This window comes from Peromyscus maniculatus, chromosome 10, assembly GCF_049852395.1.
Source record: "Peromyscus maniculatus bairdii isolate BWxNUB_F1_BW_parent chromosome 10, HU_Pman_BW_mat_3.1, whole genome shotgun sequence".
NCBI classification, from domain to species: Eukaryota; Metazoa; Chordata; class Mammalia; order Rodentia; family Cricetidae; genus Peromyscus; species Peromyscus maniculatus.
Genome location: NC_134861.1, coordinates 62,043,430 through 62,067,005, shown reverse-complemented (window position 1 = coordinate 62,067,005; position 23,576 = coordinate 62,043,430). Strand labels below are relative to the sequence as shown.

The 23,576-nt window shown below is 45.2% G+C and overlaps 1 protein-coding gene across 9 annotated transcripts in view; it reads left to right on the top strand.

The window, feature by feature from the left end:
• Positions 1–23,576, top strand: part of Apbb2 (amyloid beta precursor protein binding family B member 2) — a 359,655-nt gene that overhangs the window by 178,942 nt on the left and 157,137 nt on the right. For all 9 annotated transcript variants that reach the window (XM_015993473.3, XM_015993472.3, XM_015993469.3 and 6 more), the window contains 2 exons: positions 10,324–10,392; positions 21,833–22,648. In XM_015993473.3, coding sequence (XP_015848959.1) covers positions 10,374–10,392; positions 21,833–22,648 — 835 coding nt within the window. In that variant the 5' untranslated portion in view covers positions 10,324–10,373. The remainder of the gene's footprint in view (positions 1–10,323; positions 10,393–21,832; positions 22,649–23,576) is intronic.

Below are 23,576 nucleotides of genomic sequence, written 5' to 3'. Positions count from 1 at the left end.
TGTCTTCTCCAGGGCTGTGTAGACAACTGTCTTCTCCAGGGTTGTGTAGACATCTGCCTTCTCCAGGGCTGTGTAGACAGCTGTCTTCTCCAGGGCTGTGTAGACAGCTGTCTTCTCCAGGGCTGTGTGTGGACATCTGCCTTCTCCGGGGCTGTGGGTAGACAGCTATCTTCTCCAGGGCTGTATAACCAGCTGCCTTCTCCAGGGCTGTGTGTAGACATCTGCCTTCTTCAGGGCTGTGGGTAGCATTCTTTGTTGATGTTGCTCTTAGGCTTGATTTTAAACTCTCTCGGAGAAGACCAATGAGGAAGATACAGAACCAGCCTCTACATCCTTAAGGGTTTTGTGTAAGGCATGAAAATCAGAGGTACGATCAGTCCCCATACCTTTGTCAGGAGAGCTGCATTTTCACTCTGTTTTTAAGTTAGTAAGTGGTCAATTTACAGAAAACAGTGATTCTTAGGAAATATGCCATGTGCCTAGGTATATAGATGACAAAAAGCATATTACTAACTATGATTAATGTCCCCCGGAATAAGAAACTCAAGTCTGTTTCTAGACAGTCCAGCATTATATGTGAATTCAGTGTGCACACCTTTACTCTCTTCCCTGGAGAAATTTTTTTTTTAAGTTGGAATAAAATTCTGCATGTACCTATGCTTATCATGTGCTTTTCATTATGTGCACATTACAAATTAAACATGCACCAGTCGCCTGATTCACACTGGGTGTTGTACTAAACACGGAGGTTAAAGCTGAGTTCTGCCCCTTTTCCGGTTTTAGAAGCTACCCCCGAGTCAGATGAAATTTCGTGTGCTTCCTCTCGGTCGTATTGTTTGGTTTTTCCTGAACTGCAAAGAAAGGGGACTCGGTTTTGCTCGGCAGCCGTTGTTTTCATTTGCATCTTTAAAGATGTTAAACATCAACTCCAAAAGAACCTGGAAAACGTGGCAAGAATTATCAGACAGCATTCATTAATTCAAGTGGAGACATCTTCGTGCGAAAAGTCCTCGTGAGTGTGGCGCTGCCAGGAGCCTGGTGTTCAGGGGTGAACAGGTGCATGCCATGGTAGCAGCTCCTGACCTCCTTTGGTATGACCTCTGCCAGGCTATCCAACAGTGTGCGCTTGCTTCTCCGTCCGTAGTATTGACGGCATCACAGGACCTCTTGTATAAGTCTGTTGGAAATAAGACATAGGACCATCCTTCCAAAGCACTGACTTGGCGTCGGGCCTGACACACGGTAAGTGTCCTGTCCATGCCACAGGAGTGCCGAGTGCTGGTACCCTGCTCATTTGATGGAGCTGCTCCATTTTAGAGACCTTGAAATAGAGATGTAGCTCTTAGGGGAAAGTAATGAAAAGCCTGAAGATTGGATTAGTAGATAGATAGCCCAGTATCAGACGTAGAAAGGTTTAATCCTGGCATACGGTGTCTAAAAGTATTTCTCAACTACCGTAAGCTTGCACATTTTCAAGGTCTGTTGTACATTGATACAGCTTTTTGACAGACCATCTCTTCTTGCTTGACAGCATAAGATGATGATTATTTCAATAATGTCAGAAGAAATTTTTTCCATTAAATATTGAGCTCACTTTACTATTTGTGAACATTTCCACAAAAACTTAGGGCAGAGAAAGAAGGTAGAGGATGTGGACCCACTGAAGTTTATAGGGTACTTATGATGGGTATACAGAGCTCTCCAGAACTCTTGGATTTTTCTCAGAAGGAGAACAGCCTGCTTGAGAAGAAGACGGATCACATATGTATGAGATATGGGCAACCGAGTGGCCGTTGTCGTTTATGAGTACTTAGAATGTGCTAGTTACTGAAGCAAGCAGACAAGCAACCTGCGATTGCCCATTTGATCCCAGAGTAACTTAGATTGATGATGATAATCACAGGATCCACTTGAAGACATTTGAACCCCCTGACAAACATAAGGCATTGGTTCTCATCATAAAGGACCCAGGTGTCAAGTTAGAACTCAGGGCTGAGGTCCTGATTTTCAAAGTGGAGAATCTGAGGTGTGGCTGACCTCCTTAGAGGTAGAGAAGAGGACTCATTGCTCAGTTGTTGTTGCTGTTTTGTGGAGAGCTGGAATGATCATTGTATGTCCTCACACATAATGTCCACACAGTGTCCAGGACTACCTTGTACTCCAGAACACTTCCACAGACCCATCCTTTCAGGTAAACTGGTGTATATTTATAGTTACCCATGGCTAGAAGTTCTAAATGCAAGTTATTGCTTACCATCTTAATATGCACCGGAGATTCCAGGAATAAAGCTTCTAAAGGAAAGATAATAGTGCTGAATAATTTGGGGGCTTTTCTAAGAATCGATTAGCATTTTCAAGTCAGTGTTGATGACTGCAGTGCGTATCATCCTGTCTGAATTGACAGGAAAGCCCTGTCAGTCTATGTGAATAGCAGTGGGAAGAACAGTGATTCTGCATGTAGGTGAGCCCCTGGTGGCTCTTCACTGTGACCCTTGGTGTTCTCGTGCCTGATAAATTGTCCTTTGTGATGCATCCCAACTTTACTTTTAAAAAAAAAAATAATAATTTTTGTGTGTCACTAAGTTATCTATGAGTTTCACTTCAAGAAAGTAAAGGATTCCTTTTAAAGTCTTATGTCATAGTCAGAGAGCTGTGTGGGATCCCATAAGATTGTACCGGGAAAGTGTTTTTAGGAAGGCAGGTACTCGAAGTTAGTAAAGGATTTGAGATTGTCAGTGGTCTAAAGAACTTCATTCCTGAGGGGAGGCGGGTAAGGGTATGAGTGAGGTGAAGGATTTGGTGGAGGCCTGGAGAGAGGTAGAAGTGTGTGGAGTGTTCCTCTGTGTGTTACTGCAGTGTGAATGGGTGGCAGGGTGGGGGTGGGGAGTAAGGATATGAGTGAGATAAGGATATGAGGGAGTTGAAGGATTCAGTGGAGGGCTGGAGAGAGGTTATGGCTGTGGTTCCTGCCCTCCATTCTTTTGAGAACTTCATCACAGCTGTAGTTTCGATCTAGAATGATCCCTAAAGGCCACGTGCTGAGGGCTTGGTGCTATTGGGAGGTAGGGGTGCTCTTGGAAGGGAGAGCTTAGCAGGAGATTTTAGTTCATTCATTTTTGTGTTCTCCAAGGGGGTTGTGGAACTCCAATCTCTTCTTTACTATCTCCACCCTTGACATAAAGTGAGCAGCTTTACTCCACCACACACATCAGCCCTGCTATCCTGCCTTGTCACAGACCCCAAAGCATGGGGCAAACCAACTATGAATCAACACCTCCAAAACTGTGAGCCTTTTTTATTTATAAATGTCTCAAGTATTTTGTTGTAGTAACAGAAAACTAACAAAGCTGTGGGGGGGGGATACCCCCCCCCCATTTCCCCAGAGTGCTCTTGAGTGGGAACAGCAGGAAAATATTAGATAGAAGGATTTAGAGTGTGGAGATAAACAGAAAATACAGGATAGCTCCAGAGGGCCTGGAACCTATTCCTGTCTCTGCCCTAGGATAAATAGAAATGCCAAGGGGTGGAGCAAAAGTCCTCCCCCGAGCAGAGCCAGGTGCAGACCATCTCAGACACCTGCACTCAGGCCCGCGGTCCAGTCATCCTCTCTATGCGGACCTGCTGGGTAAAGCCACGAGGAACCTGAAAATCGGCTCCCATACAAAGCCACATCCCAGTGGCTAGCAATGGAAGTAACTAAGTGATTGAATTTTAAACCAAAAACAGAGAGACAGAACTGGTCAGAGGCCACACTCAGGCTTTTATGGTAACCCTCTTGCTAGAACTACCAAGGGCTTATAGGATAATGTCTTAGAGTTTCTAGTGCTATGATTAAACACCATAACCAAAAAAAGCAACTGGGGAAGGAAAGGGTTTATTTCATCTTAAAACTCTCAGGTCATGCTCCATCACTGAGGGAAGTCAGGACAGAAACTCAAGGCAGGAATATGGAGTTAGGAACTGAAGCAGAGACCATGGAGGAGTGCTGCTTATTAGCTTGCTCCTCATGGCTTGCTCAACCTGCTTTCTTATACCTCCCAGGACCATTTGCCTAGGGTTGGCACCACCCATAGTGAGCTGGGCCCTCCCACATCTATCATTAATCAGGAAAATGTCCTATAGACCTGCCTCTAGGCCAATCTTACAGAGTCATTTTCTCAATTGAGATTCCATCTTTCCAAATGACTCTCGTTTTTGCCAAATTTGTAAACAACAACAACAACCAAAACCAAAAACTAACCAGGAGAGAGAAATACTTCTTACCTTCAACAGCCCAAGGAACTCCCACCAGGTTCCATTTCCCAAAAGATCTACTACCAACCAGCACTTCCAACCTGAGGAACAAGGGTTGATGAATACTTGGGGGAACACAGTTTATATCCAAACCATAGCAAGGTTTGAAGTGAGTGGACAGGACAGAGAATTGAATGAGTCCAGAGGGAAGAATGAAGATCTATTTGCTTGTATTTGGGGAGGAGGGGGGAGAAACAGGTAAAGTAGAGTGTTCTCTCTCTCTCTCTCTCTCTCTCTCTCTCTTTCCCACCCTCCCCTCTTTACTCTCCCCTCCCCTCCCTTTCCCTTCTTCCCATATAGGTTTCTCTGTGTAGTCTTGGCTGTTCTGCAGTCTGTAGACCAGGCTGGCCTTGATCGAACTCCCAAGTGCTAGGATTAAAGGTGTGCACCATTACCTCCCTCAGACATACACTGAATTCTTTCATTTTTTTATTCAATGTTTCATTTCTCTTTTGAGTCATTTAAAAGTACAAACTACTTTGTACTGAACATTAATGTAATTGGGTTAGTCCGTCCATTCATTCATTCATTCATTCATTCATTCATTCATTCATTCATCCAACCATTCACCAATGTGCTTGTGTAATAGTGCTTTATGATCGCTGTGACCGGCTCTTTTTGTGATCCTATTGGCTTTAACTTAGAGCATCAGCATCACGATGGCAGCATTAATCACTTGAAAATAATGTTTGAGGGGAAAAATGCTGTTGCTAAATTGCTTGGCCTGAGTGCCTTTGTGCTTCATCCCAGAGTCACAACCTTGTGTGTGTGTGTGTGTTGTTGTTGTTGTTTGCATGTGAGAGAGAGAGAGAGAGAGAGAGAGAGAGAGAGAGAGAGGAGAGAGCGAAGAGAGAAGAGAGAAGAGAGGAGAGAGAGAGAGAGAGAGAGAGAGACAGAAAGAAAGAAAGAAAGAAAGAAAGAAAGAAAGAAAGAAAGAAAGAAAGAAAGAAAGAAAGAAAGAAAGAAAGAAAGAAAGAAAGAAAGAAAGAAAAAGGGTAACTTCAGTGATGTTCATCAGGAGCTGTCCACTTTTTTTTTAAGAGATAGGCCTGGGGCTCTCTCATTAGGCTTGGCTGGCTAGCCAGCAAGCCCCAGAGATTCTCCTGTCTCTGCCTCCCCAACACTGGGATAAGAACCCGGATCCTCAGCCGGGCGGTGGTGGCGCACGCCTTTAATCCCAGCACTCGGGAGGCAGAGCCAGGCTGATCTCTGTGAGTTCGAGGCCAGCCTGGGCTACAGAGTGAGATCCAGGAAAGGCACCAAAACTACACAGAGAAACCCTGTCTGGAAAAACAACAACAACATAAAATCCGGATCCCCATGTTGACTGAGCCATCTCCCCAGCTCCCACCAATATATTCTTCATGTAATACTGGGAGTGGCTTGGCATTAATCCCTAAGATTTTTTTTCACCTCAGTATGATTTTTACGGAAAGCTGGGTACCTGCAGTGAATGCTGGCCAAATCCATCACATTACCGCTGAGGTGGCATTTCTGCCAGTCTTTATTTTTAATATTGTGATTAATGTTTTCTGCAAAAGAAATGTCACGTTGCCCACGTAGGTCTTTTGAAATCCCCAGTACCACAGTGAAATAAAAGTGAAGTTAAACAGTTTCCTGTAAGTCGGCGTGTTCTACACTCAGCAGCCCTGGACTCAGCTGTAAGCCGCTGATCAGAAGTACTCAGTTTGTCTTTAGATTTTACAAGATGTATTTGAAAAAGTAGACTCAGCTATACATGAAGTCACAAACTTAATTAACTGTTTCCCACTGGGGGTCAGATATCAACTTATGAAATTATACCTAAATTAATTACAGTTGAATAAAGTTGAAAATTCAATTCTTAAGTTGCACCGGCCACGCTTTAAGCGTGGACTAGCTCTGTGTGGCTGCCAGCGGCTTCTCTGTTGTACAATACAGCGGTAGCGTGTTCTTAAGGCCACACAGCTAGGTAGTGTGCCTGCGTGCCTGCGTGCTGCCTTTGTGTTCTCTCAAGCTGCCATCGAGGTTGAATTGTTCTGTGTTATTAAAGCTTTCAGAAACCATGTGGTTAGTTAGTTCACTCACTGCCTCGGTTCCTTCTCTGTCGCTGTGGTGTGACACCATGACCAAAGCATCTTACAGAAGAAACAGTTTATTGGGGACTCAGTTTCAGAGGGTGAGTCTAGGACTCTCACGGCAGGGGGCAGGGCGAGAGGCAGGCAGACAGGCAGGCAGAGCGCTAGAGCAGTAGCTGAGAGCTTACATCTGACCCACAAGCGTGATGCAGAGAGAGAGCTAGAGAGCTAACTGGGAACAGGGGGAGCTTTTGAAGCCCCAGTAGCCCCCAATAATACACTTTCTCCAACAAGGCCACACCCCCTAATCCTTCACCAACAGTTCCACCAACCGGAGGCCAAGTATTCAAATATATGCGTGTACAGGGGACCACTCTCTTTCAAACCACCACATTACTAAGGAAAATGGTTTATATTGTGTTTCAGCTTCGAGGCCGGGGATGTCTTGTTGAGAGTAGGGATGGATAAATAATTTCTCACCCAAATCCTGTTGCCGCCTCACACTGCGTCTTAAACTTCACAATCGTGGGGGTCCTGTCTGGCACCTCTTCTTTCCTTCATTATGTCCCACAGCTGGGTTCTTTGCCTCCAGAACACACACTTCCTGGCTCGAGAACTTAATACTCCTTTCCCTATGAGGCTGCCTGCTCTGTGAGAGAAATAAGTATTTTTATTCTCTGGAGGATCTCCCGATGTATGCATAATGTACGGCGCAGGCAAAGGTGTAATGTGTAATGGGTAACGTACAGTTACCAGCACAGGACAAGTAGGGATATGTCATAGATAGTAATAGAAATAATGGCACAGGGAAAGAAAGCAGCACCTGTATCCTAATCATACCTGGTCACAGTGTAGGGCAGGTTCAGAACATATAATAGATGCTCTGTAGCTCACAGCAGTGACTAGAAGAGGATCTGATTTTTTTTAACCTATATTAAAAGATAGAGTTTTGTTCAGGTCAAGGGAACAGAACTATTTTAGGGATTCTGTACAGTAAAAGTATACAGGAAGCACTCATGCCAGTAAGGATCTTCTTCTTGGCTTCCTGTGTTGCTTTATTTTCCAGAAGTGTCTATCAGTTTTATCTTTGTCTGTGCGGGTCATATAAGGCACACTGAAGACAAAGAATGAGGTGTATTGTGAAGTGCTGAATGCCCAGCCCAAAGACAAATGGGTGCAGAGAGGCATCTCCTGGTGTTTCAGGACAACCAAACAAACCCACCCCTTCAATTATAGCGGAGTAATGAGCCTACTCCACAGCATGTGGAAACGTAATTAGAAGTGTACTGGAGGCCAGCGGACCAGGTGTCAGGTCATTATCTGAATCATAAAGTTGGAAGTTATGCCCATTAAAGGTTACTAGTTTGGAAAAGGTTAGATTAGGAAGCAAGAGTCTTGGAAAATAAGAATTTTTCCAATTCGAAGGATACTTTAGAACACCTCCGGCATCTGGCTTTTTCTTGTAATTTTTCATGGAAGGGTACTGTGCATAAGGACACAGCTCATGAGGGCACAGCTTGATGGATTTCTCCCATCGGTCCATAAGTGCTTTATCACCTTCTTGACCAGCATCCCTGGGGCCTCTCTCTTGATACTTCCTCTTCCTCTCCCAACCCCCGCACCCCGTCTTGACACACTGGAGTGTTTCCTGTTTGTGTGCTTTGTATGATGGGATCCTACAGTCCCACTCTTAACCCAGTGTAATGGGTTTTCATCCTGAGTGACAGTCCTCATGATGGACTCCCTGAGAACAAACCCTGTTTTCGGATTTCCCTGTGGCACAGCTAAGTTGGTAGAGGCAATTTCCTGTTGTTTCTGGATCTTTGTTTTTTTTTTTTTCTTTAGGAAGTGTGTGTGTGTGTGTGTGTGTGTGTGTGTGTGTGTGTGTGTGTAGGCTAGTGGTCAGTCTTGTGAGTGTGTGTGTGTGTGTGTGTGTGTGTGTGTGTGTAGGCTGGTGGTCAGTCTTGTGAGTGCTTAGAAACTGTCCTCCTTGTTTTATGAGGCAGGGTCTCTCTTTAGGGACTGAGGCTTGCTAATTCGGCTAGGCTGCCTGCTGGTCAGGCTTCTTTTGTTTCCACCCCACAGCACAGAGATTTAAAGCATAGGCCATCAGGCCTGACTTATTTTCCTTTTCCTTTCTATGGGTTTAGAATATCAAGGCAAATTCTCATGCTTTTATGACAAGTACTTCGCTTACTGAGCTATCTCCTCAGCCCCTCTTTAGGAACACTTCTATGAAAACACGTGTTTTTGTGAATTTGTCTGTCTGTCTGTCCACACTTACGTATACATGCTTTAAGAGGTTTTACTCATGTTAGGGGTTGGGAAGATGGATCAGTGGATAATGTGCTTCCTGTGCGAGTGTGATGACCTGAGTTGAGGTTCCTAACACCCATATAAAAGCCGGACGTGGTTGTGCATGTCTATAACCCTAGCATTAACAGCTGGTTGGTGGGGAGGCGGCAGTGGATTGGGTAGAAGTGTAGGTCAATCCCTGGAGCTCACTGGCCAGCCCATCTAGCCAGTTGTTGAGCTCTGTGTTCATTGAGAGATGAGAATCTGTCTCAAAAGGTAAGGTGGATAGCAATAGTGGAGGGCAACCTCTTTCCGCCCCCACTGTAATGGGAAAAATATAAAGTTTTATTCGTTACACTGTGCCATGGTGTGCATAATATTCATTTCTCAGTGATACATCTTAATGTGCTTTTATTATCTGCACCCCGAGACCCATTTCGTCTCCCCTATTGGCATCATGTGGCTCTGTTGAGATGTAGATATCTCTCACTGCAGTGAGCCAGCTGCTTACCTAAGAACAGTGTGGTTGTTACTGGATGTTGATGGCCATTGAACAGTAGAGTCCATGTGATATACCTATCAAATATATTCTTAAAGTGGAGTTGCCCAGCAGTGGGCTCCACCCATCGAAAATTTTCTCATGTTTGTAAGTAGTCTCCCAAAAAGTTTGGTGACTTTTAATCCAACCAGGAAGATTGATATTTCTTTTTTTTTTTTTTTTCTTTCTGAGACAGGGTTTCTCTGTGTAGTCCTGGCTGTCCTGGAACTCGCTCCATAGACCAGGCTGGCCTCCAACTCAGAGATTCATCTGCCTTTGCCTCCTGAGTGCTGGGATTAAAGGCATGCACCACCACTGCCTGGCTGTTGACATTTCTTGTTTCCAGTGTCCCTGCCTCGCTTTCTGCCTTGTCCAGCTTTTCAGTCTTTGTGGTCTGACCTAGGGAGAGTCACTGTCATATCAGGTTACATTTGCTGCCTTTGGACTGATGTTCTTATGTGTAGTGGGCATCATCCCCCTTCTTTGCTCCCTTTTCTGCAGACTTGTTCATATTTTTCTTAATGATTTTAAGGAGCCCTTTTGATAGATAACCCTCTTATGATGGTAATTTTTTCCCAAGTCTTTAAAAAAAATTTATCATGATTCTTGCCACTTAGTTTTCTTTCAATCAGGTTTTAATTTTTAAAAGACAAAGTTCACTAAATTTTTTTTTTCCTAATGGCTTCTGCTTTGTGTGTATGTTTAGCAAGGAAAAGCATTGGCAACTTGAGACAGACAGACATGCCTGGAGTGGGCAGAGATTTTAATGTGCAAAATGCAGTTATGTGGCAATTGAAATTCAAGTGAGAAATGGTGTGAGCTGTTATAAATTATAAACATTTACACATAATCTACAAATTTATTTATTTATTTATTTATTTAGAGGCAGGGTTTCTCTGTGTAGTTTTGGTGCCTGTCCTGGAACTCACTCTGTAGACCAGGATGGCCTCGAACTCATAGAGATCCACCTGGCTCTGCCTCCTGAGTGCTGGAATTAAAGGTGTGTGCCACCACTGCCTGCCCAATTTTTTTAAACATGTGACCCATATTTGGAGGGATTTTAGTTCAGTGCTATTCCCTTTTATGCTTTTTTATTTGAAGTTCTAACTTCTCAAATGCTTTTTTGTTTTTCAATTTTAGATTGCAAATTATAACCGATTTCCGACACTGTTGCTGACGCCCAGAAATCCATGTCAGAAGTACTTCCAGGTCAGATATGATTTTACTTACTTCTATACCCAGGAACAGCTGAACATCAAAGCTTAATAACGTATAGGATAGTTATTTTAATGTTTAATTTAAACTCATATTTGCTAAAATAGCATTTTTAAATTTTCATTATTCTTTATACTATAATAGAAAAAGTAAGTATTTAAAAAATAAAAAGTCATTTGAACTTAACCGCATGTATGTTATTGTTCATCACCGATGTCATATAAAAAGATTACAGTTGACTATGGCTCAATTTTCCCTACCTGGCATTGTATGTTGTAGCCTGTGAACTGTTGATCTGCGGCAGAGAAGATGTTGCTGCTGAGTCTTTGTAAACAGCATCTCATGTCATGGGATTTGTCAAGACAAAAGTTCCCCACTTTCATAATTCCTTGTTCCTGATTAATTCCAGGCTTGAAGAAGACGGTCTTGATTTTATTGCATGTCCCTCTCTTTATGTCATGACAGATGCTAGTCTGCACACCACAGTATGGATTTAATTATTGACCTCGGGGTAATATAAGGAAAAAGCAATTGTGGTCACTCTGAGATAAACTCTGTAAGTGGCCAACAGTGTGTGGCTTCTCTGTTTCCCTGGACAGGGGCCAGTTCTGAGGTCTTTATACCAGTTAGACTTAACCATGGTCAGTGTCTTTAAATTCTGAAGTTAACCTTATCATTAAATTGTCTCAAATCTCTTTCTCTGCTACCTAGAACTCTGTGTCTTATATTTTCCACAAAGAGGTTAAAAAAAAATTACAAGTGAGTACTGAGCTTGGTGTTAGTATATGAAGGGCAAAAAATTTTACTTTTTTAAAAAGATTTATTTGTTTTTACTTCATGTGTATGTGCTTTTTGCTTGCATGTACATATGTATACCACAAATGTGCCTGGTGCCTGCAAAGGTCAGAAGACGGCGTTGGAATCTTTGGCACTAGAATTACAGATGGCTATGAGCCACCATGTGGATGCTTGGAATAGAACCCAGGTCCTCTGCAAGAGCAACAAGTGCTCTTAACTCTGAGCCCCCTCTCCAGCCCCAAGAAACCCACTTTTACTGAGGGGAAAGGAAAAAAAAATCAGTGGGGAAAAATGTGATAAACCTAAGCTCATGCAGGATAGTCAGAGGTTTAAAGCTGACTCTTAGCTGTGATTGTTTGAAGAGGGAGTAGATTTTTGAATAAATATGTACTTAAATATGTACATTAATTTTAGAAACTCAAAGCAGATATGTCCTTTTAAAAAGGCATTTTAGGTCATCCTAATGGGATTGTTGACACTCCCCAGTGGATGCAGAGGAGGGAGGGTCTTGTGCACCCACCTGGGGTTCCACCACCCACTCCCTGCTGCCCTTCATACATGTCGTGTCAGAAGGTGCTTGAGAAGATACGAGGGTGGAAAATGAACTGAGGTTAGGGCTCTATGATGCAGGCTATTACCTTGTGACCTATGATGGGGTAGGACTTCTCAGAGATGGAGCTATCTTAGAATTCCACACATTCCTGTGAGCAATCCCTCCCCATGTTCCTGTAAATAAGCCTAGCAAACCCACCAGTTCACTAAACCCATAGGTAAACTGCACTCTAAGTACCAAGAATAATTCCTTCTAGGAACCCTTTCTGTTAATGTAGTAGGATCAAAACAATAAAAGAATGAGGCCAGCAAATATGCAAAGTAATGTGCTTCCATCTAAATGGAGGGAGAACAGTCAGGCACTTCTAGAACCTGTCTTCTGTTGCGGTATTCTACAATTCAGCTCTACCCATCCTCTCTGAAGATATTCAAGTTGCTTTATTCCTTGGTAGCTACATAAAGGCCTTACTTATTGCCCTACTGCTGTGACGAGACACCATGACCAGAACAACTCTTATAAAAGAAAGCATTTAATTGGGGCTGGCCTGCAGTTCAGAGGTTTAGTCCACTGTCGTCTTGGTGGGGAGCATGGTGGCATGCAGACGAAAATGGTTCTTGAAAATGAGCTGAGAGTTCTGTCCAGATCCACAGGCAGCAGGAAGAGACAGAGCCACTGGACCTGACTTGAGCTTTGAAACCTGAAATTCCATCCCCAGTGACACACTTCCTCTAATGAGGCCACACCTCCTAAACCTTCTCAAGTAGTACCACTCCCCAATGACTAAGCATTCAAATATCTGAACCTGTAGGGGCCATTCTTATTCAGACCACTACAATAAGGTACAGAAACAGTTATCAAGCTTAGTTTAAAAAGAAAGCTAATACTGCCAGGTGATGGTGTAGCAGGTACCAAAATTTATAAGTAAGTGTCGTATTTCCATGGTATATCTTGTTCTGAGTTCCCCTCTCACCAGGCAGTGGTGGTGCATGCCTTTAATCCTAGCACTTGGGAGGCAGAGCCAGGGGGAATCTCTGTGAGTTCAAGGCCAGCCTGGTCTACAGAGCGAGATCCAGGACAGTCACCAACACCACACAAGAGAAATCCTGTCTTGAACCGCCCCCCCCTCAGAAAAGTTCCCCTCTCCACCCCCAAAAACTCACATGGCAACTGGTGAGGGATGGACTGGCCAGCACCTCAGATGAGGTCTGCCTTCAGTCCCGTCCTCCAACTCCAGGGACCACCGGGAACCCTTCTGAAGCAACCCTTCCAGGTGTATGCGGTCATCTGCCTAGAAAATTCCTGTTCGTCCTTGAAGGTTGAGCTCAGGAGTGCCTTCTGAGCAGGTCTCAGTGCCCAACAAAGTGAAGGAATTTTCCCCGTTTCATAGATTCTGCTGTTTGCTTTACTTAATGTTATTTCCCTTTTGGAATTGGCTTGAGAGCCAGCTGGTCTTCGGTTGGTCAAGAAGTGGTATAATGTTCCTTTCCGGCACGCCTTCCATCTCCGTCTACATCAGTGTTCCCACGCTTGAGCATTGACTGTTCATCAGACGTGACCATGGAAGTCTAGAGGGTCGTTAAAAAAGAAATTCATCTCTAAAAGGGACAGAGGCTTTTCCAAAGCGTAGCTTAAAAATGACAAGAGAGACATATCCCTGGGTTAGGGATCACATACATCTGTATAATTTCCCGATTCTCACCAAGACGTACCCATCCCGCTTTGTATTTTCCAAGTAGCCGCTCATCGCATCTCCAGGGTGTGATGGCTTCCTTCTTAGCCACCGATGGCTTCCTGCCTGTCCCTCAAGCTAATTCAGCATTCCCTTCTTTGAGAAACCTTCCCTGAACTTCTGTATCCATCTCAAATACCATGTTTTGATAAGACCCTTTGCCCACTTCAGACACGGTGAGTTTGTGTAATAACGTTTTCTCTCACTGTCCGAATCAGGTTGAGCTTTAAAAAAACACATCATAGTCTTTTTAATAACTGACAAATGAAAGTTTCGTATGTTCACTGTGTCTCGTGTCGTGCTCGTTTAGAATGTGTATACGTTGTTGAATGACTAACCTGTGTCAGGAATCCCCCCAGTTCCCTTGCCCTGTTGAACAGAGCCAGCCCTCAGGCAGTTAGGGTGAAAAGGGCACAGGAAACCCTCAGGTGGGTAAGGCGTGGGAGCTGAAACAGCGATCTCATGAACCCCGAGAATTAGCCTGTGAAGTTGCTCTCCTAGCCCTAGGAAAATCCATGGTCCTAACGCTGCGGTCTCCCGGATCCTGTGGGCCGAGTTGCCTTCCCCGACTGCAGCCTCTTTGTTCACAGAGTGCTGCTTATCGCCTCCGGCACATGGACAGTTTGCTTGCGTGGATAATACCAGGAAACCGGCTTTATTTTGCCTCTCCTCCCCAAAAGGAAGAGGGTGAAAAATCCGAGTTTATTTCATTTCCTTTATACTTTGAGGTGTAGTTCAAAAGGTAGCATTCCTCAGGGAAGAAGTTTTGCTGTTAACTCCTCGGTGGGAATAAAATCCTGTGGCAGAAAAGGAGAGAGAGAGAGGGAGACGGAGAGAGAAGAAAGAAAGAAAAGAAAGAAAGAAAGGAAGGAAGGAAGGAAGGAAGGAAGGAAGGAAGGAAGGAAGGAAGGAAGAAAGGAAAAAAAAGAAAAGTTTTCTTCAAATGTGGGGCACACCTTGGGCCTCCTTGCCTATTTGTTAATCCACTTCTAACTGTATCGCATGTCATGGGAGAGAAAGCAGTCTGTTACTAAAGAAAAAGGAAGAAGGCTAGAGGTCTCCAAAAAGAAAAGGAAATGGCTGGGCAGTGGTGGCGCACTCCTTTAATCCCAGTACTCGAGGGGCTGAGGCAGGCGGATCTCTTCTCTGTGAGTTCGAGGCCAGCCTGGGCTACAGAGCAAGATCCAAGAAAGTCAGAGCTGTTACATAGAGAGACCCTGTCTCTAAAAACCGAATGAATGAATGAATGAATGAATGAATGAATGAATGAATGAATGAATAAACAAACAAATAAATAAGGTCAGCTGCTACTCACTGTGGAATCTAACCTAGGTCTTCACCAGTAGATCCCTGCGTTAGAGGAAGGCCTGGCCACACCCATGCTGGGGCCCTTGTCTCTGGGTGGGGGAAGACGTCTTTATGAGATTAAAGAGGCTCTGGCTTACTTAGTCTTGACAGGCTTTTATGCAAAAGATACTTGTGTTTTAGCTGAGGCTATTTTAGTTGTAAAAGAAAGTTCAAGACTTAAGCAGGATAACTAGGTAGACCAGTGTGTTGGTCTGAGAAACTCAGGTTTTTCAGATTTAGGCTTGGTCTATTGGAGGGACACCCCACTTCTGTGAGTCCATAAAGCTGGACTTCAACACAGTTGAAAAAACGGGGGCTGAGGGGAACCTTTTCCTCCCTTCTCCCTCTCCCTTGTTGTTCTTTGGGACAAAGTCTCCCTGGTGAGCCCAGGCTGGCTTCCGACTGGTGGTGGTCCTCCTGCCTCATCCTCTCAGCCCTGGCTGTCAGCTCTCTTCTAACCACTGCCTTGAGTCTCTGGACGGCTGTTGTACGTCACATGCTCATCCTTAACCAGCCACCAGAATCATGAAGATTTGCTGCTCTAACCGGTTGTACATGCGTGTGTGTGTGTGTGTGTGTGTGCAGGTGCATGTGTGTGCATGCATGTGTGTGCAGGCACACACACACACACACACACACACACACACACACACACACAAATAAGAGTACAAGTTAGCAGCATTTGCGCTAAACCCTTGACCCTAGGAACCATGAGGGTGAATTTTCCTTCTTAGTCAGTTTTGTTCACTGTTACAGCCTCAACTTAGAAGCGTGTCTCACAGAGTAGTGGAGGAAAATCAGTTGAATGGATGAGTGAATGGATGTCAGGGAAGCTTAGTTCCCCAAGAAAGAGTGAGACCTCACGAACAGAAAAAGGAGGAAGGAATACATGCCAAGAGGTAATAGTTATTTCTCATATACGCAGGAGAATGATGACACTTGTTTTTGTCACACTCTTAAATCTGAAATAGAAATTGATCCTCGGGAATTGATGTTGGGCCTTTGTATTAGTTACTTTTCTCTCTGTGCTGTGACAAAATCCCTAACAACAACAAGGGACAGAATGAAGGGTTTATTCTGTCTCACAGTTTGAGGGTACAGTCCATCACATCAGGGACATCAAGGTGGCGGGCGTTTAAAGCAGCTGCTTACATTACATCTGCCATCAGGAAATGGAGAGATGTGAATGCTGATGCCCAGTCCATGATCTCTCTTTATTCAGTCCAGGGCCCCCGTCCCTGGAATGGTACCACCCATAGTTAGGATAGGTCTACCTACCTCAGTTATCTTAACATGGAAAGTCCCTTAGAGATTTGTACAGAGATTTGTCTCCCAGATGATTTTAGATTTTGTCAAATTGGCAATAGTGTTAACTATCGAAGCCTTCAGAAGTCAGAATCCCAACAGTGTGATTACGGAGTCATGGTGGGTGTGCTAGCTAGTGACAGATCCCGAAGGAAAACCATCTCCGTGTGGAAGACCGGGTCTCGTAGCCACTGGCATTCTGTGTGTTCACTGCTCACCAGTTGTGCTTCTCTTGTTTACTGTTGTTCTCCTGGACTTGAAGAGTCTGTCGAATGGTAGATGCTTGATAAATATTTAATGAATGAGAAAATGACTTCGTGAGTATGCCACACGTTATAAAAAAAAAAAGGAACTGGAAATTGTGTGTGTGTGTGTGTGTGTGTGTGTGTGTGTGTGTGTGTGTGTGTGTGGTGGAGAAGGGAGAGCTAGGCATGATGGTAAACTTCCAATCCTGTCACTTGGGGATAGAGATCGGTAGATTGGGAGTTCAAGGTTATCCTTGACTACAGAGCAAGTTTAGACCAATCTGGGCTCCAAGAGACCCTTTCTGTAAATAAAAGAAAAAAAATACTAAAGTAGAGTTGATTAAAGTCACCAGCTATTGATTCTAGTCTGAGCCTGGCCCCAGTGAAGAGTCCTACAGGCTGAAGGGTCCTAAATATTGACTCGAGGAATCAAAAGCATCTGAGATTGAAGTACAAGAGAGGACATGCCATCCTTCCATTTTTATAGACATATTTTCTCCAGACTGACTAAAGTGTTATGTCGCTCTTTCCTGGTCTGTTTAATTTTCTTCCCTTCCTTTTTACTAGTAGTGTGGGTGCTAGATGTTCCTGAAGGCAAGGATTGGTGGAAGGACCAGATGGTGGGGACCACAGAGATAACCAGGACATTTGTGGGGGGGGGGGATGCAGCAGAGCTTTGGCTGGGCCTCCTGGGCCTCTCACACCAACACATGGAGACACGTGGCTCAGTAGGCTGACTGTTGAGGACCAGTCATGGTGGATAGAGAAAGGCACCCGCCAGCTCTGGCACAAAAATCCAGCTGCGGCTCTAAGTCTCATTTCTTTCCTGGAGTCGTGGCAGACTTCAGCAGGAATTTCCTTGAGCCAAGACCGAGAAGCAAGACAAATTGACCTGGCTATTAGCTTGAAGGGCTTCATTTAACTCCTGCTCAGGCTCATGTGTGGGTAAAGCTGAGATAATGACCATTGATTCCCCTCTCTGGGAAAAAAAAAAAAAAACACGACCCTTCTGCTAACTGCACCGTAGTAGTAGTCTGCCTGGACTTTTATTTCGGGTGGTAGGTGCCAAGACAGCCTTTCTCAGTAATCCAGGCTGGATTGAATCTCACCATGCTGCTCATGGACTCGTGACAATCCTCCTGCCTCATCCTTTGAAGTGTCGGGGCTACAGGCATTAGCCATCACAGCTGGCTCCCATTTGAATTCTTTAGATGTTAGTGAAATGCTTGCTGTCTTTAATGCTGTGCAGTCTATCCTGCAGACAGCTGTGGTATGCTGTTGCGCTGGTTGGTGGAGGCCACAGTCTAGCAGGAAAGTACAGAAGGATAAAGACATCTGAAAGGGAGTGATGCTGTCCCTAGAGATGTTTTCATAAAGATGGAGGGGATGGAGTCCAGGAGCCCTGGAGCCTGCCTAGAGGGGTGAGAGGCTTTCACAAAGAGGCAGTGTCTACCGTGACTCATAGAAGAGTGGAGCTTGAGACAGTGACGTGCGCAGTGAGAGCATTGCACTCACCTCTGGCCCTGGGTGTCAGGTATAGATAGTCCGTTCCTCCATGTCTATGGCCTCCCGACTCTGGTGCTGCTCAGCCTTAGCCCTGCCCAACAACCGTCCACAGTACCCTGCACCCTCACAGTCCTAGTCCTCAGCTAAAGGAGACCAAACCTTTGGTCTCCAAGGGGTGGAGAATACTTCCTTATCCTTCTAATCCTCTGGCCTCTTCTTCCCCCAGCTCTCCACTCCCTCATGACTCTGTCCTTCCTCGGATCCCAGAGGCCAATCCCTCCCTTCCTTTCCTCCCCCCCTCCCTCCTCATGTATGGACCCCTTGTCAAGGGAAGGCCCACCATGCGCATCTGCCATGGCCCCTTCCTCTTCTCTCATCATCAGGACTGGACTTCATAACCGCTGTTCTTTATTGCCGCCGACCCCCCCCTCCACTGACTTCTGCTGTTAGCGCCTCTAAAACAAGAAACCGTGATGAAGCGTCCCATTGCTTCCTAGACCCCGCCCCTGCCTCCAGCTAGTAGTGTCTTCTCCCACTTGTTCTTCCTGACGCTTCTTACGGGGCACCTTCTCCCCACCTGTATCGTTGCTTTGGAGCTGGTAAGATGGAAGTCAGTGTCCTGTTCAGGTCACCGGCTTCAACTCCGTCTCTCCCCTAAATCCGGGTGGCTGATGAGCCCCTCGTCATCAATAGGGCCTGCTCAGGAGGGATGAGAACCGGAGCTCCCTGGAAACAGCCCGACTCCAAGTCCACTCGCTCAGGCCTTCCATCCCCTCTGCTGTCCTGATTGTCCTGCTGCAGCCAAACCTCCTGTGGAATTTTCTGCCTCTACCGAAGCCCTCAGCACCCCGGCTTCTTTGCCCCTCTGTTACCTGCTCGCTCTCCGTGTGTCTACCCCAAGAACTACTTCTGTTCCTTTGCACTTGGAGACACAGAAGTGGGGGAGTGCCCGGGTGTTGTTCCACACTGTGCTACACTCTCTGCGGGCATTCACCAGAATTCCCAGTCAACCAGGCAATGCTACTGAACCCATTTTTCAGAGAAGGAAACTGAAGTAGATGGTCCTAGATTCAGCTAGTAAGAAGCCTGGGCAGGTCATTAGCATTGGCCTCACTGGCCTGGGGATCTGTGCCCTGACCCTCATCTTCTCTCACTGGGGGGCACCTCCTTCCTGTGTAGCCTTGTGCTTTCCAGGACATTGCTAGCCTTGAGCTATTTCACAGTGAGTCCTAGCTGATGTGAGGACTCCCAGAAGCAATCCACCCGCTCCAGGGCTTAGCACGTGCGCTTAGTTCTAAGTCCAGCCCTTCTCTTTGGCCTGTCGGTGGGTTGGGGTCAGCGAGCAGTTGAAGAACTAGGAGAGGAGGCATGTTCTCAGAGACATCTTCTGAATTTTGAATGCTGACATTTCAGCAAGGAATCCTAGTGAAGACTGAGCCAGAAGAGCAGCTTAGGGCTGTAAACCAGACACAGAGCTCAAGTAGATTGTATTGACTGTCATCAATACAATTAGCTGTTTCTTCCTGACAGGAGGTAAAACATGAACTAGTGGTCTTAGATCAGTTAGCTGTCTTCTGTCTTCTGAGTTTGGGACCACAGACAACGCCCTTTTACTGACTGTAAAGTTAAACCAGCAATATTAAAATGCGGCTAATTATTTCTTCCCAGTTGGCTGAGAGACCCAGGGCTTATGTCATCTCAATGAAGCCTCATGTTCCCCCCCACACCCCATTTGCCCATTTTGCCTGCTGTCGCAAGGCATGCTCTCCTTTCCTTGAGCCCTTTGAAAGTCCCTTTAATCTCTCTGCTTGTCTTTACTTGGATCCTTGTCTGGGAAGGTTCTCTGGGGGGAGCATCCTTAACCTTAGCATTTCACCAAGGGTGAGATCGTTTTCTAGTTCTCCATTAACAAACGATACCATTATTTAGTACCTAAGAGATGCCCAGTTATATTTCCCCATGGACGTATAAAAACACCACTAAAAGAGACAGGTTTGACTTCGTGTGTACTAGATAGGCCTATTCTGAACCGTGCCCATGCTACACAAGCACCCTAACCACTGAGCTACATCCCAACCCGAGCTACTAAAGATTAAAGTCACCCCAACAATGTGATGGCATTCTTTCTGCAAGACATTTATGGTTATAAGTGAAGTAGACAAGCATGTCTTCCTAATAACATTTTTAGGATATGATACCTAACATTGTAGAATAGCTTCCTGGAAACTTCTGCCATGCCTTGTGGGAAACTAGCTAGCCTCCACTTTCTCATAATGTTAGCATAAATGCCCAAGGGTGTAAAGTAACTTTCCATGCTATAGATATGTCTTGGGGAAAACTTTATGTAGGTCCAGAGCGTGACCTGCTCATCTCAAATGCTACTTTTTGAATGGGGCTCAGAAATGTATGTTCTCAATAAAATTACAGTAGTAGCCTGTCATTTTAAAAAAATGTAAATATTAATTGACAGAATATTGTTTAAAAGGAAAAAGCACTTTAATTTTTATGACTTGAAAACTAGACACAGGAGCTGAGTATTGGAACACTGGACATACAGCAATCTTTATAAATAATAGCTTTCAAGGAGAGGGTCCAAAGTCTAACCACTGGGAATCACAGCCCTTCACTGTCTCATGGGCCACATGGGCATCTGTGACTAATACGGTTGTTGCTTGCAGTGGATGGTTACTTCCCGGAAACCTGGCCTTCTAGAAGCTCTGAGCAGCTCTTCCTAAAATGGCCAACCCAGCGCATGTTGATGATACGGAGATGCCTCTGAGCTCCCCACCACAGGAAATTCTTGTCCTTTTCCTCTGTGGGGATCCTTGCTTGCCCAGGACAGGGGGAGGGAGTGACCAGAATACAATTTCAAGACTGGAAGAAGCTCTCTGCTGCTGCTGTGGAGACCCTAGGTCTCTCTGGAGAGCCGAGAATCAGATCAGCAGGAAGCCGTTGCTCACAGACAGAAGCCTGAACCTTAGGAATCCTTGCTGGTGACTTTCATTCACTTCTAGCTCCAGAAGCCTTTCTTTCTTCCTAGCAGGAGACCTAGAAATAAATCTCTGATGGTACAAAGAGTGTTTGCGATAAATTCGACCGTCAGGTTGTTTGCTAGGTATCTTTTGCAAGGGCCCATGATGACTGCAAACAGCTGAGCCTGTGTTTTAATTCAGGGGAATACATTCAGACTCCCTGGGGGCTCTAACATGTTGTCTGTAGCCCAGGGCTGCATCTCTAGTAATGGTGTCTTGTGTGTGTACGTGTGTGCATACACTTGTGTACTAGTTTGTGGTCTTGAGAAATGAAGCTATTTATTTGAATTTTTTTTTTTTCAAATATTGACACTAAGCCCAGATCAAATATGTTCACCAAGACGTTAGCAAATTCTGGTGGAGGTTTGGTTTTTCTGGGCACTCAGCATATAATCTTAGAACGTGACTGGGGGGAATTATGTTGAAGACATGGGACGTCATTGAACAATGACCTTTTGGGCTAATTAAGAATGCTGAAGCAGAAGGATTGTCGGAACAGTTTTGTTGTGGATGATGCTGTTGGCAAAAGGAAGGAGAGATTGCAAACTAAAGACCTGATGTGATGTTGCTGTTTGGAAAGGGGATGATTTTCAAAGTTGTGAAGATTCAAGACTGCCAGCCAGAAGAGAGTGCTCAGACACCAAAGTGTAAAAAGGTTTTTACACTACACTGTAGATCCTAGGACTTCTTAACTTCTGTGTAAATTAAGCTTTTGGGTTTCCACAATAAAACCTTTCTTTCCTCCTGTTTAATCTATGAATAAATTAGGACATGAAATGGGTGGTTTCTATAAGAAGGTCTCATCTGACTGAGTGTTTGCTCTTACGACCCTCTGTTTAGAAGTGGTCACTCACGCCGTGTGCTACGTTGTTTGGTCATGACCTGAGCCTTACGTCCAGTTTCCTTTTTGTCCCCACAGCTGACTCAGGTGTTGTCACCTTGGCAGTGTTTATGGCCAGCAGTGGAACCACAGACGTTGCAAACCGGAACAGCCCAGCCACACCGCCCAACACCCTTAATCTCCGTTCCTCCCACAATGAACTGTTAAACGCTGAGATCAAACACTCAGATGCCAGGAACAGCACACCCCCCAAATGCAGGAAGAAATATGCACTGACTAACATCCAGGCGGCCATGGGTCTCTCAGATCCAGCCGTACAGCCTCTGCTGGGAAACGGCTCTGCCAACATCAAACTGGTGAAAAATGGGGAGAACCAACTCCGCAAGGCTGCAGAACAGGGGCAGCAGGACCCCAACAAAAACATCAGCCCCACAGGGGTCATCAACCTAACTTCCGAGAAGCTGGAGGTTAAAGATCTCCACCCACCGGAGTCCTCAGGCTGTGAGATTTTGCCCTCCCAGCCCAGGAGAACTAAGAGCTTCCTCAATTACTATGCAGATCTAGAAACCTCGGCTAGAGAGCTGGGACAGACTCTGGGCCCCTGCCAAGGGGTCGGGGAGGAGAAAGCCCAGCCAGGCCCAGGCCAGGCCCCTGTAGTCATTGGGAATGGTGATTTGCTCCTGCAGAAACCAGACAGACCCCAGTCCAGCCCAGAGGATGGCCAAGTAGCCACAGTGTCATCCAGCCCAGAGACCAAGAAGGACCACCCTAAAACAGGAGCCAAAACTGACTGTGCGCTCCACCGGATCCAGAACCTGGCACCGAGTGATGAGGAATCCAGCTGGACAACACTGTCCCAAGACAGCGCCTCCCCCAGCTCCCCGGATGAAACAGGTACCCCAGACCGTTCCACCTGATACTTGTCCATTGGTGTTAGCGGTGGAGTCAATCTCTCTGAGCTGAAAATTGTGGAGCGTGTGGGTGAAATCAGGCAGTGTGTGGAAACTATCATTAGGCTTCCCAGCCATATTGTGGGTTCACTTCATTTTGGGGGTCATGTATAAATTGTTCTGGCACACATCATCTGGTTTAAATATGGCAAATTGTCATCTCTGGTGTAGACATCAGGCTGCTAATTCTGGGAGAACTGTCTAGAAACATCAGGCTTGTTTGATAGAAAGATAGATAGATAGATAGATAGATAGATAGATAGATAGATAGATAGATAGATAGATAGATAGGAGAACTGTCTAGAAACATCAGGCTTGTTTGATAGAAAGATAGATAGATAGATAGACAGACAGACAGACAGACAGATAGATAAATGAAAAATCATTGCCAAGGGCAGGCTGTAATTTAATTAAAAGAACCCACTACTTCAGAATTCTCAGAACTTATGAAAACTTAAAAAAGTCTAGAACATTAAAAGTCAGGTCTTTAAAGACATTTTCCTCTTGACCTTTACTGGGAAATATTTTATTAGCCTATTTAAGTAATATTTGGAAGTGAGGAAAAATGATACTCTGAAATGTATTTCGAAGTTGAAGATTTTAAGTAGTGTTGGCGATCATGGCCCGTCAGTGCCTCTGTCCATGTCTGTTGCTTTTGTCCGGAGACGCATTGGGACAGTAATGAAGAAGTCTTAACAGTCAGCTACCCTTCCATTTCATCTTCTCAAAGTTCCCACTCGACCAGTCAGAAAACGGTAAGCTCTGGAGCACTCTGTGCTGAACGAATTCAGTGTAAATAACATCCACACATGTGGCTCCCAGAGTCAGGTAGACCAGATGGCGCACCAGGGAGCCAGATGACATTTTCCAAC